Genomic DNA, 12,603 nt, shown 5'->3' on the forward strand with positions numbered 1-12,603 from the left:
ATACTGTTTTATTTACAAACTTACCTGGGCTCTTCAGGTTGTATTTGTTCTCCATTTTTACAAGTCAACTGGACTCAAAATGTAGCTAGTGTATGTTTACGAGAGACAGCTGACGTTACTAGCTAGCTAGGAGCTAGCTAACACTGACTTTTGCTTCGTCTGAAACGTCCAAAACATGCGAGCAATGTATTCGTTCAAGCTCAGCAACCGCTATAAGTCGTATGCAGTTAGTTTGCTAACTGTCATATCAGTTAGTTAGCTAGAACGTAAGTCCTGACGTGGCACAAATTTGTAGTTCCACGAGGTTGGTGGGACCGTGACCTGTTCGAAACGAGAAGAATGTCAGTCGTGTGATGTCACTGGAAAAACGTAAACAGGAAGTAGAAAAGTCAAGGATTGAACAACAAAACTTTATTCAAATACACTTTATTTCCTTCTTTCTCTTTCTCTGTATCCCTGTGTGTGTGTGTGTGTGTGTGTGTGTGTGTGTGTGTGTGTGTGTGAAGGGGGGAGGGGAGGGGAGGGGGAGCACATTCTATAACTTGAGCCAAGGCAGAATATTTTCCCATTTATCCAGAAACACTTTTAATGGGATTGCAGTGCCCTTTCATAGCTCCATGGTGAAACAGGATTAAAGGGAGGGCTTTGCGGCTGTGGTTAATGTAATCTCTGCAGTACCCCAGGACCCTCCCCTTCTACATCTTTACCCTCTAGTCGACTCTGTCTCTGGACTGCCAGCCAGCTGTCCCCCACCTCGGCCTGCCAACTTGCATCAAGGGGAAATGAGTGCAGGACACATGATTATATGTAATTAATCTTAATTTGATTAAATCCACCTCAAATGATTAATAAAATATGATATCATATTTTCAAACATTACAACATTTTCAAATTATGTTGTTTTGTGTGAGACTCACACACTCAATGACTTACCAGCAGGCAATTGCTAGCTATGTGTGCATTACTAATGTAGCCCGACCATGCCGTGACTGCCTCCCATTTATAACATCATTATAAAAGACAGCATATAACATCTCTTGAGATATGTTTACCATAGATGTAGCTAACCCTGGCTCCACCAAAAAGGCAGCCCTTATTTGGATGACACATAATGGCCATGCATGGTGCTTGTTAATCATGTTCGATTATAATTCAATTTGAACCACCCATGGATGTGATTTTTTTTACCATGAATAAAGGGAATTGGCCTTCTCTAAGCCTAGGAGGACACATCACATTTTTACATTTTAGTCATTTAGCAGATGCTCTTATCCAGAGCGACTTACAGTGAGTGCATACATTTTCATACTGGCGCCCCATGGGAAACAAACCCACAACCCTGGCGTTGCAAGCGCCATGCTCTACCAACTGAGCTACAGGGGACCTGTAGACTTACAAAAAATGAGCCCTTTTGTGTGTAAATTGACCCAACATTTACACATCCATGGCACCTTAATTGGGGAGGAAGGGCTTGTGGTAATGGAGCGGAATTAGTGGAATGGTATCAAATACATCAAGCACATGGTTTCCATGTGTTTGATGTCATTCCATTTGCTCCATTTCGGCCATTATTATGAGCTGTCCTCCCCTCGGCTGCCTCCACTGTTACAGAGGCTACAATGACAATGTCCTCTAGCCCTCTATCCTGGTTAGAGTATGGTAAGTTATCCCTAATATAAAGGTAATATAAACTTATTTTCGTTATACTTTGAGATAACAAAAAAATAAGACAACCCACTGGCACACCACGTCATTTCAACGTGGACATTTTTGGTTGAGACGTTGATCAGTGAGATTTCAACCATTATTCACCCACTCAAAAAGACAGCCAGAAGTTTGTTGACTTCCAAATGTGTTATCACTGCACCTTCAACCACTTAAAAACACAACAAAGTTCAAATGGGAATACAATGTCAGATATTTTGTATTTTTACAACAACTTAATGTGTTGTCACTGTGCTTCATCTAACAGCACAACCAAATGACCTGGATTGAAGTTGAGATTACATTAAAAGTACATAGTCAAGTGATCAGTGCTGTTCGAGATTCTGAACATATATTTATATTGTGAAGATCTCCACAGACCTGTGACCTTTGCATGCTATCTTAAACATGCACGCTTTCTATGATTACATAATAAGAATTTTATAGTTACAGTAACCTCAATGTGGCCATGGATGAGTAATTCATTTTAAGGTTGAATAAAAACTGTTATATTAGTTTGTAAGATAGCCTTAACTTTAGGCCATTTACTGTATTACAAAAGTCATATCGAATTGTGTTAGGTTGACAAAGCAACCAAATATCAACATTTAAAGGAGATGCATCTAATGCTTGAATAGTTTCATCTGAGCCACTGGCTTAAACCTATTCTTTAACTTTTATTTTTGTTTTAGTTGGAGACGTGAATCCAACATATCATTTGTTAACTTGTTGACAAAAATATAAGTTAAAGAATAGGACTAAATCAAATCAAACATTAAATGCACTTTAAATAAAGTTTGATTTGATTCGGTCCTATTCTTTAACTTAGATTTTTGAAATGGAGACGTCAATCTAACATATTCATTATTAACTTATTAAGATCACATTTGACATCAACCAAAGCTTGAAACCCTCTGCCTATGTGTATTGTCTATTGTAGTCTTTTTTGTTGAACCTTGGGTTGAATTAAAACAATAGCTGTTGATGACTTCGCAAATGCTATCTAGGCCTAAATAGTATCATTGATGATATATTACTTTTAGAGCATGGTTACATTTCATTTGCTCTGTTAAACCTACTCTTTTGGAATGACTTCGCTAGCAACATTGAATCTATTTAGTTATTAAGAGATCTCTCAATAATTATTCTCATGGTAGCACATTGGTAGTAGTCTGTGACAAATGTCAAAGCTAAGCAGGGCTGGACTTCTTTAAACCCTTGATGGGAGACCAAATGGGTAGTTGTAGATAAATCAAATCTCCAGGAGGAGGTGCTGCCTAGCCTATTTTTTCTTAGTGGGTATAACGTTGAAAATTTGACATTGTTTCAAAGGTACAAATTCAACATATCTTATACAAGGTTTGTCTATGTTGAAATTTGGTTACCATGATAACATAACTCTGTGGTTGGAATCTCATATACTTATAACTATACGCAGTATGAAAAATGTATGCACTCACTAACTGTAAGTCGCTCTGGATAAGAGCGTCTGCTAAATGACTCAAATGTAAAATGGAAATGGAAAGGATAAGCCAGTGTTCTTCAGGTGGAGGATTTGATCAAATTGTAGCAGCCCTTGTAGAAAAATCGAAGAGAACTCCAATACTTCTCTGAGAAAGTGGGGCAGAACGTATAGTGAGAAAAAATATATCCCTATAAGAACATTATCTATGCCTAGTTGCAAAGCCTGCCTTTACATTAATGGCGGATTAAAGTCCTCAACATCTTGAAACAGAATATGTGAAGAATCAATCAATCAATCAAACAATGAAATGAAATGCCCACTCACTACTGAATGTACAATAATAGTTGGATCTCACTATTTGGTTTGTCTCTATTTTCGTATTTATCTTCACCCAGAGACACTTTGAATCAGAATCGGAATCAGAATCACTTGATTCGCCAAGTACAGTAAATGTACACATACCTGGAATTTTACTTAGTGAATAGGTGCTGCCAGCAATAGACAAATGTACAGACAGAATCAGTCAACAGACAGAATATACAATATAAATACAGTAAACACAAAACATAAAACTCTGGAGTTTAGGCTGATTTACAGTGAGGATCTACAGTGGAATAAAGAGATCGAGAGGGGAGAGAGAGAGAGAGAGAGAGGCAGATAAAGAAGGGGAAAGAAAGAGAGAGAGAGTGAGAGACGGAGAGAGAGGAGGAAAATGGAGCAGAGAATTACAGTGTTTTAGAGAAACACTGCAGTAGCATACAGTTCATTGCCCTGTATTTACATATGAGAGACACTACTTTAGCAGTCATTTTTTATTGCAAAGGAGACCACTGATGTTTTTTTTGTAAATGTTTTTTAAATAATTAACATGAGTGGTGTGTCAAGGTCAATTTCTTGACAAGAAAGCAAAAACCCAGGCAGTGTTTGGCTAATGGTATCTTTCCATATGAATTTGCAAAGCACTATAAAGGGGATGGCCCTTGACTGAATCTTGTGTTTCCATATGAATTCACACTGCAGGTGTTTGTTATTCTGCTTCACTGCTTGTGTTCCCATGCATTCTCTCCTTCATGCCAATATCATTAGTCATGTATGGGCGCAGAGGGTATTATGAAGTACGTTGCACGAAGTCATCCTTTAGCAGAGTCAACGCAGCACAGAGCCGTTGTCCTCTAATAGCCGGTTTCATACCCTGCTGCTTGCATTCTGCTGACACCTGCTGGTCAATGTATTAATAGTTTTGCCCTAAATCTGCAAAAATAATGCTGTGATTTTAATCGCATTTTACAGGTCAAATGCCAGTGCAGTCAAAAACGTGATTTGCCTGGGAAATTTAACGCAAAAGGTATTTTTATGTGCACAACGTCATCATGCACAGCCCTTTATCTGCAAGTCAATTTGATGGAAATACATCTCTGTTGGGAAAATGCGCATATTGTTTTTATGCGGATTTTAGAATATTCAATTGGATGGAAACCTATCTTATAAGAGCTAATTTTCAGTTTTCCACTCCCCAGTCATGCCACTCCCAGACAATCCCAGCTGAATTCTTGCTTGAGAAATTGCCCTTTGCTAAGAAGCTATTTGTGTATATTTTTGACCATTTTAATTGAAAACAATCACAGTAAGATACTTAATTGTTACCCAGAAATACAGCCGTTTTCATACCCAGATAAAAACAGCTGCATTGGACCTTTAAGCCAAAGTCATAGAGAAACCTCAAAAACAATCTGCACTCTGAAAATTCAGTGTTTGGACATTCCAAATTGATGCATTGAAACTGGAGAATTGTCAATAGTGAGAGGAATGGGGGCATTCTCAAAAGTAATAGGAGAAATGTAAGCATTCTGTGTGAAATTTGAATATGAATCTATAATGGGAAACATTTCTCACCTAACATCAGACACCCCATCTGTCCTGGTACACAGGTAGTGAGGGATATTCCATTTTAGGACATCCTCAGTCTTCAACCTATGCAGCTTCACTTCTCACTTCTCACCTCAACAGGTGTGCTTCCCCAACCTTCAAGCCAGGGGCCTCATTTATCCATCATGAGTAGGCACAAATCTGTGCTTAAACCATGCGTGGGATAATTTCCAAGCAAAGTGTGAGATTTATAAATATGGACGTTTGCTTGAGAGTGTGCATACATTTGCGCACAGCCATGACCATGCATGCACACAGTGCAAAGTTGTGGAATAACGCCTCGATCACACCGATAGTGTTTTGCACAAAATGTGACGCAGCTTCATCTGGATATGTGTGCAACAAAAGTTCAACATTCAACTTCTGCTACCATTTCTGTTAAACCGTCTACGCATTTAGTTTGACACATAAGTTCAATAAATCCGAGGTATGCACCACACAGAACACACTGCAACTGCCTCTACAACGCAATGCTGCAAGGCAAACACAGCGTTCCATTGGAAATGAATGTACTTCTGATGTACCAAAACGCAAAGACACTGTCGGTGTGATCGAGGCGTAAGGGAACTGCTTGCCACGCTTATAGGGGAAATATATAGTATGTTGAAAATGTGAGAAATTGTGAGAGTAGTAATTAAATAACTTTTCGACATAATTGTATTTCCATTGTGAATTCATGCAAAATACTGTATCTCGACAGGCTACATATAATTTCACCACATCAGTGCATTTGTTACGATAATAATCCATATAAATTACAGTAATTTGTTAAATTACAGGGCACGTGTGAAAGTGAAACCATTGTTGAAATACTATAAAAGACTGAGATAATGGGAAATGAAATGAGAGACGGCTGATCTTGCTCTGTTGGAAGATTTGGCACACGCTACATTATTTTAAGAGACAGGTGGGACTTTTTTTGCAGAACGTACAGATTGGCTAATCAGATATAGTTTCCCAAACCAATCATATAGGATCTTTGCGAGGCTTTAAGACATACTTTAAAAAGGCAAACACAAGTGCTGTCCACCCTTGGGTTTTTGGCAAAGGGCACTTTTCAATTGGAGCTTGCAGATCGGCATTTGGTATTTATTAGGATCCCCATTAGCCGCTGCAAAATAATCAGCTACTCTTCCTGGGGTCCACATGAAACATTACATAATACACGGTACAGAACATTATTAGTCAAGGACTGAAATACATACATTTGAAACGTCACACATAGCCTACATATCAGTACATACACACAATATCTAGGTCTAATACATAGTACAGTGCAAATTACAATACAAGATATATAAAATGGCTGTGTCTCTTCACAGTCCCCTTTGTGCAGTAAGGTGTTATTTTATCTGTTCTTTAAACTGGTTTTATTGCTAGCTTGAGTTACCTGGGGTGGCAGAGAGTTCCATGTAGTCATGGCTCTACTTAATACTTTACGTTTCCCAGCCTCTGTTCTGGACCTGGTTGCATATCTTGTGTTGTACCGATGAGTGTCCGAACTGTGTGCCAACTGCTTGAACAAAGAGTTCAGTACCTTCAACACATCAATACCTCGCACAAAGACTAATAGTGATGCAGCCAATCTCTCCTCAACTTTGAGCCAGGAGAGACTGACATGCATGTTACTGACACCTTCCCTCCGTGTACATCTAAGTGCGATAGGTGCTGCTTTGTTCTGGACCAACTGCAATTTACCTATGTCCTTCTTTGCTGCACATGACCACACAGCTGGGCAGTAGTCCAGGTGCGACAAAACTAGGGCCTGTCGGACCTGTCTGGTCAACTGAGATTGAGAGTAACGCCCTATCATGGACAGACTTCTTCCCATTTTAGCAACTATTGAGTCTATATGTTTTGACAATGAAAGCTTGCTATCTAGGGTTACACCCATCATTTTAGTCTCCTCAACTTGCTCAATAGATCTAAATGAGGTTTAGCATTGAGGGAGTGATTTGGCAGAAAAATTATGCTTTTAGTTTTGAGATATTTAGCACCAGCCTATTGCTAGTTACCCATTCTAAAACTGACTAGAGCTCTATGTTAAGTGTCTCAGTTATTTATTTTACTGTTGCAGCCGACGTGTATATTGTTGAGCCGTCAGCGTACATAGACACACAGGCTTTATTCAAGGTCAGTGGAAGGTCATTTGTAAAAACAGAAAACAATAATGGCCCTAGCTGGCTGCCCTGCAGTACACCACACTAAATTGAATTTGCATGAGAGAGGCTTCCATCTCATTGCCCTCGATGAGCCAATGTTTTGGATGCAATCATCAGCAAAACGAACAGCAACACATACAATTTTCATACACCATCGCACAACAGGTTGAAGTCAAGAGGGGTTTCTTTGCCATGATGCCATCAATGAGTTCGCACATAGATTACGAATGGAGCAATAGATGGCAGCCATATCGCCATAAAATAACCATCCCAAAATGATTTCTACTATGTGAACAGATAAGGTTTCCACTCTTAATGTGTGGCGGCGTATTTGTAAGTGTTGCCTACTAATTTGAAGTATATTTGTCATTGCTAAAGCAACTTTAATTGTCCTAATGGTCCTCTCTTTGTAGCTATGTTTTTATTTTTACTGGTCAAGCCACAACTGAGCGAGACCAATAAAACCTTTGGGTTGTACTCAATCTCTGACACTAGCACCTCTATTTCAGTTTCGGAAAAGTTCGATTTTTCATAGCTTTTTTTGGTTGCGCCATTGTATTACATCGTACCACATTTTATATTCCCCACAGGCTTTAAAGGGGTGATTTTGAACATATATGGTTAATAAGAGGCGTTTTGAAATGCAAATAGCCAAGGTGTGCAAGAGCACTGATGCTGAGAACAGTTGGTATTTATCAATGGTTATCTCATACCTGTGCTTATGATGCTTGTAGGATTGTTTGATAAATCACACTTTTTCTATGCATACAAACATACTAAATTCCGTTTGCGAGTAGTATTTTAGAATAGTTTATACACAATATTGATAAATTAGGCCCCAGTTTTTTTCCATAGATATGTATAGAAAGAGAAAAGGCACAGACCAAACACTGGAACACTTGGAGTGGCGCCGGAGAAGATGGCTGCCGTTTTACAGCCCTCTAACCAATTGTACTATTATGTGTGTTTTTTCGCGTTAATTGTAATTTATTCTGTACATAATGTTTCTGCCATCGTCTCTTATAACCAAAAAGAGCTTCTGGATATCAGGACAGCGATTACTCACCTCGTATTGGACGAATATTTTTTCTTCAACGAGTCGGATGCAAAGGATATCCTACAGACACCCGACAAGGCCCAAATCCCCGTCATTCGCAGGAGAAAGAGACAGAGATATCGTGGACGTAGGTCGGGGAGCCTCGTAAGGATCCGACGGCGAGTGAGTAAACTGCCTCTTCCATCAATCCTATTAGCCAATCTTCAATCATTGGAAAATAAATTAGATTACCTAAGAGTACGGTTATCCTACCAACGGGACATTAAAAACTGTAATATCTTATGTTTCACCGAGTCATGGCTGAACGACGACATGGACAACATACAGCTAGCGGGCTATACACTACATCGGCAGGATAGAACGGCTGACTCCGGTAAGACAAGGGGTGGCGGTCTGTGTATATTTGTAAACAACAGCTGGTGCACAAAATCAAGGAAGTCTCAAGGTTTTGCTCGCCTGAGGTAGAGTATCTTATGATAAGCTGTAGACCACACTATTTACCAAGAGAGTTTTCATCTATATTTTTCATAGCTGTCTATTTACCACCACAAACCAATGCTGGCATTAAGATTGCACTCAATGAGCTGTATAAGGCCATAACTAAACAGGAAAAAGCTCATCCAGAGGCAGCGCTCCTAGTGGCCGGGGACTTTGGCCAAACTCAAATCCGTTCTAACTCATTTCTACCAGCATGTTAAATGTGGAACCAGAGGAAAATAAACTAGAAAACCTTTACTCCACACACAGAGACGGATACAAAGCTCCCTCGCCCTCCATTTGGCAAATCTGACCATAACTCTATCCTCCTGATTCCTGCTTATAAGCAAAAACTAAAGCAGAAGCACCAGTGACTCGGTTAGTAAAAAAGTGGTCAGATGACGCAGATGCTAAGCTACAGGACTGTTTTGCTAGCACAGACTGGAACATGTTTCGGGATTCTTCAGATAGCATTGAGGAGTACACCACATCAGTCACTGGCATCATCAATAAGTGCATCGATGATGTAGTCCCCACAGTGACCATACGTACATACCCCAACCAGAAGCCATGGATTACAGGCAACATCCGCACTGAGCTAAAGGGTAGAGCTGCCGCTTTCAAGGAGCGGGACTCTAACCCGGACGCTTATAAGAAATCCCGCTATGCCCTCCGACGAACCATCAAACAGGCAAAGAGTCAATACAGGACTAAGATTGAATCGTACTACACCGGCTCTGACGCTCGTCGGATGTGGCAGGGCTCGAAAACTATTACAGACTACAAAGGGAAGCACAGCCGCGAGCTGCCCAGTGACACAATCCTACCAGACGAGCTAAACCACTTCTATGCTCGCTTCGAGGCAAGCAACACTGAAGCATGCATGAGAGCACCAGCTGTTCCGGATGACTATGTGATCACGCTCTCCGTAGCCGATGTGAGTAAGACTTTTAAGCAGGTCAACATTCATAAGGCCGCAGGGCCAGACGGATTACCAGGACGTGTACTCCGAGCATGTGCTGACCAACTGGCAAGTGTCTTCACCGACATTTTCAACATGTCCCTGACTTAGTCTGTAATACCAACATGTTTCAAGCAGACCACCATAGTCCCCGTGCCCAAGGACACTAAGATAACCTGCCTAAATGACTACCGACCCGTAGCACTGACGTCTGTAGCCATGAAGTGCTTTGAAAGGCTGGTCATGGCTCACATCAACACCATTATCCCAGAAACCCTAGACCCACTCCAATTTGCATACCATCCCAACAGATCCACAGATGATGCAATCTCTATTGCACTCCACACTGCACTTTCCCACCTGGACAAGAGGAACACCTACGTGAGAATGCTATTCATTGACTACAGCTCAGCGTTCAACACCATAGTGCGTTCAAAGCTCATCACTAAGCTAAGGATCCTGGGACTAAACACCTCCCTCTGCAACTGGATCCTGGACTTCTTGACGGGCCGCCCCCAGGTGGTAAGGGTAGGTAACAACACATCTGCCACGCTGATCCTGAACACGGGGGCCCCTCAGGGGTGCGTGCTAAGTCCCCTCCTGTACTCCCTGTTCACCCATGACTGCATGGCCAGGCACGACTCCAACACCATCATTAAGTTTGCTGATGACACAACAGTGGTAGGCCTGATCACCGACAACGATGAGGCAGCCTATAGGGAGGAGGTCAGAGACCTGGCCGTGTGGTGCCAGGATAACAACCTCTCCCTCAACGTGACAAAGACAAAGGAGATGATTGTGGACTACAGGAAAAAAAAGAGGACTGAGCACGCCCCCATTCTCATCGACAGGGCTGTAGTGGAACAGGTTGAGAGCTTCAAGTTCCTTGGTGTCCACATCACCAACAAACTATCATGGTCCAAACACACCAAGACAGTCGTAAAGAGGGCACGACAAAGCCTATTCCCCCTCAGGAGACTGAAAAGATTTGGCATGGGTCCTCAGATCTTCAAAAAGTTCTACAGCTGCACCATCGAGAGCATCCTGACTGGTTGCATCACCGCCTGGTATAGCAACTGCTCGGCCTCCGACCGCAAGGCACTACAGAGGGTAGTGCGTACGGCCCAGTACATCACTGGGGCCAAGCTTCCTGCCATCCAGGACCTCTATACCAGGCGGTGTCAGAGGAATGCCCTCAAAATTGTCAGACTCCAGCCACCCTAGTCATAGACTGTTCTCTCTGCTACCACACGGCAAGCGGTACCGGAGCGGTCCAAAAGGCTTCTCAACAGCTTCTACCCCCAAGCCATAAGACTCCTGAACAGCTAATCATGGCTGCCCAGACTATTTGCACTGCCCCCCCACCCCCACCCCATCATTTTACGCTGCTGCTACTCTGTTAACTATTTATGCATAGTCACTTTAACTCTACCCACATGTACATATTACCTCAACTACCTCAACTAGCCGGTGCCCCCGCACATTGACTCTGCACCGGTACCCCCCTGTATATAGCCTCCCTACTGTTATTTTTTTCTCAACACTTTTTTGTTGTTGTTATTTAAATAAATTAAATACATTGTTGGTTAAGGGCTGGAAGTAAGCATTTCACGGTAATGTCTACACCTGTTGTATTCGGCGCATGTGGCAAATACAATTTGATTTGATTTGATTTGATTTGATTTTGATGGGAACAGTAAAAGGCTTAACAGCCAAACTCGTACTGAGAGATGATGCAACCCAAAAATTCTGCAAAGCCATACTCCCTGAGACCAAAGGTAGAAGCGGAAATCGATCGCTTGCAGGATACAGGGATACTGACGAAAGTGGACAGAAGCGAATGGGCCACACCCATTGTTCCTATTGTAAAGAAAGACGGGTCTGTTAGAATATGTGGGGACTTCAAGGTCACTGTGAATTCAGTGCTGCATGTGGACCAATAACCCTTGCCCCGTCTGGATGACATATTTGCTACACTAGCTTGTGGGAAACACTTCAGTAAAATCGAAACAGGCTTACCTGCAGCTACCGGTTGAAGAGAGCTCCAAACCGTACCTGACAATAAGCACACACAATGGTCTATACAGGTATAACCGCCTGATTTTTGGCATTGCATCGGCCCCAGCCATTTGGCAACGAACCATTGACCAGATTTTGCAAGGAATCCCAAGAACCCAGTGTATCCTGGGTGACATGATCATAACAGGGCACACAAACGAAGAGCACCTGGAAGAGGTCCTGAGAAGACTGAAAGAGTACGGACTACAGTAAAACTTACAGAAGTGTGAGTTCTTTCAAAGACAAGATTCTCTTCTATGGACATGAAATTGACTGCAATGGATTGCACAAAACACAGGACAAAATCGATGCAGTGGTTCAGGCACCATGACCGCAAAATGTGACTGAAGTGAGATCTTTCACTGGACTGATCAATTACTACAGAAGATTCCTCCCAAACCTTTCAGCAGTACTCCAGCCTCTCAATCAGCTCCTGGAAAAGAATAGGAAACAGCAGTGGACAGCACAGTGTGAAAATGTGTTTCTTGAGGCAAAACTGCTCATCACATCTGAACAGGTCCTGATGCATTACGACCCCGAACTGCCAGTGAAGTTGGCTTGTGATGCGTCCCCTTATGGCTTAGGGGCCGTCCTTTCACACACACTAAATGATGGGTTAGAGAGACCAGTGGCCTTTGCATCGCAAACTTTGAATGATGCACAGAAGAACTACTCACAAATCGACAAAGAAGCACTGGTGCTAGTGTGGGGCGTCAATAAATTCCACACACACCTGAATGGCAAGGGTTTCACGCTGGTTATGGATCATCAGCCGTTGCTTTCCATTTTCAGT

General features: G+C 41.9%; 1 protein-coding gene across 3 annotated transcripts in view; it reads right to left on the minus strand.

The window, feature by feature from the left end:
- LOC311108516 (ubiquitin-conjugating enzyme E2 J1-like) overlaps positions 1-353 on the minus strand; it is a 47,999-nt gene extending 47,646 nt beyond the window's left edge. The window contains exon 1 of one of the 3 annotated variants that reach the window (XM_084151161.1): positions 25-353. In XM_084151161.1, coding sequence (XP_084007287.1) covers positions 25-55 — 31 coding nt within the window. In that variant the 5' untranslated portion in view covers positions 56-353. The remainder of the gene's footprint in view (positions 1-24) is intronic. The other 2 variants (XM_084151160.1, XM_084151162.1) reach the window with 2 other exon arrangements.
- Between the last annotated feature and the right edge of the window lie 12,250 nt (positions 354-12,603).

This window comes from Coregonus lavaretus (genome assembly GCF_964263955.1).
Source record: "Coregonus lavaretus genome assembly, chromosome: 33".
Classification (NCBI taxonomy): Eukaryota; Metazoa; Chordata; class Actinopteri; order Salmoniformes; family Salmonidae; genus Coregonus; species Coregonus lavaretus.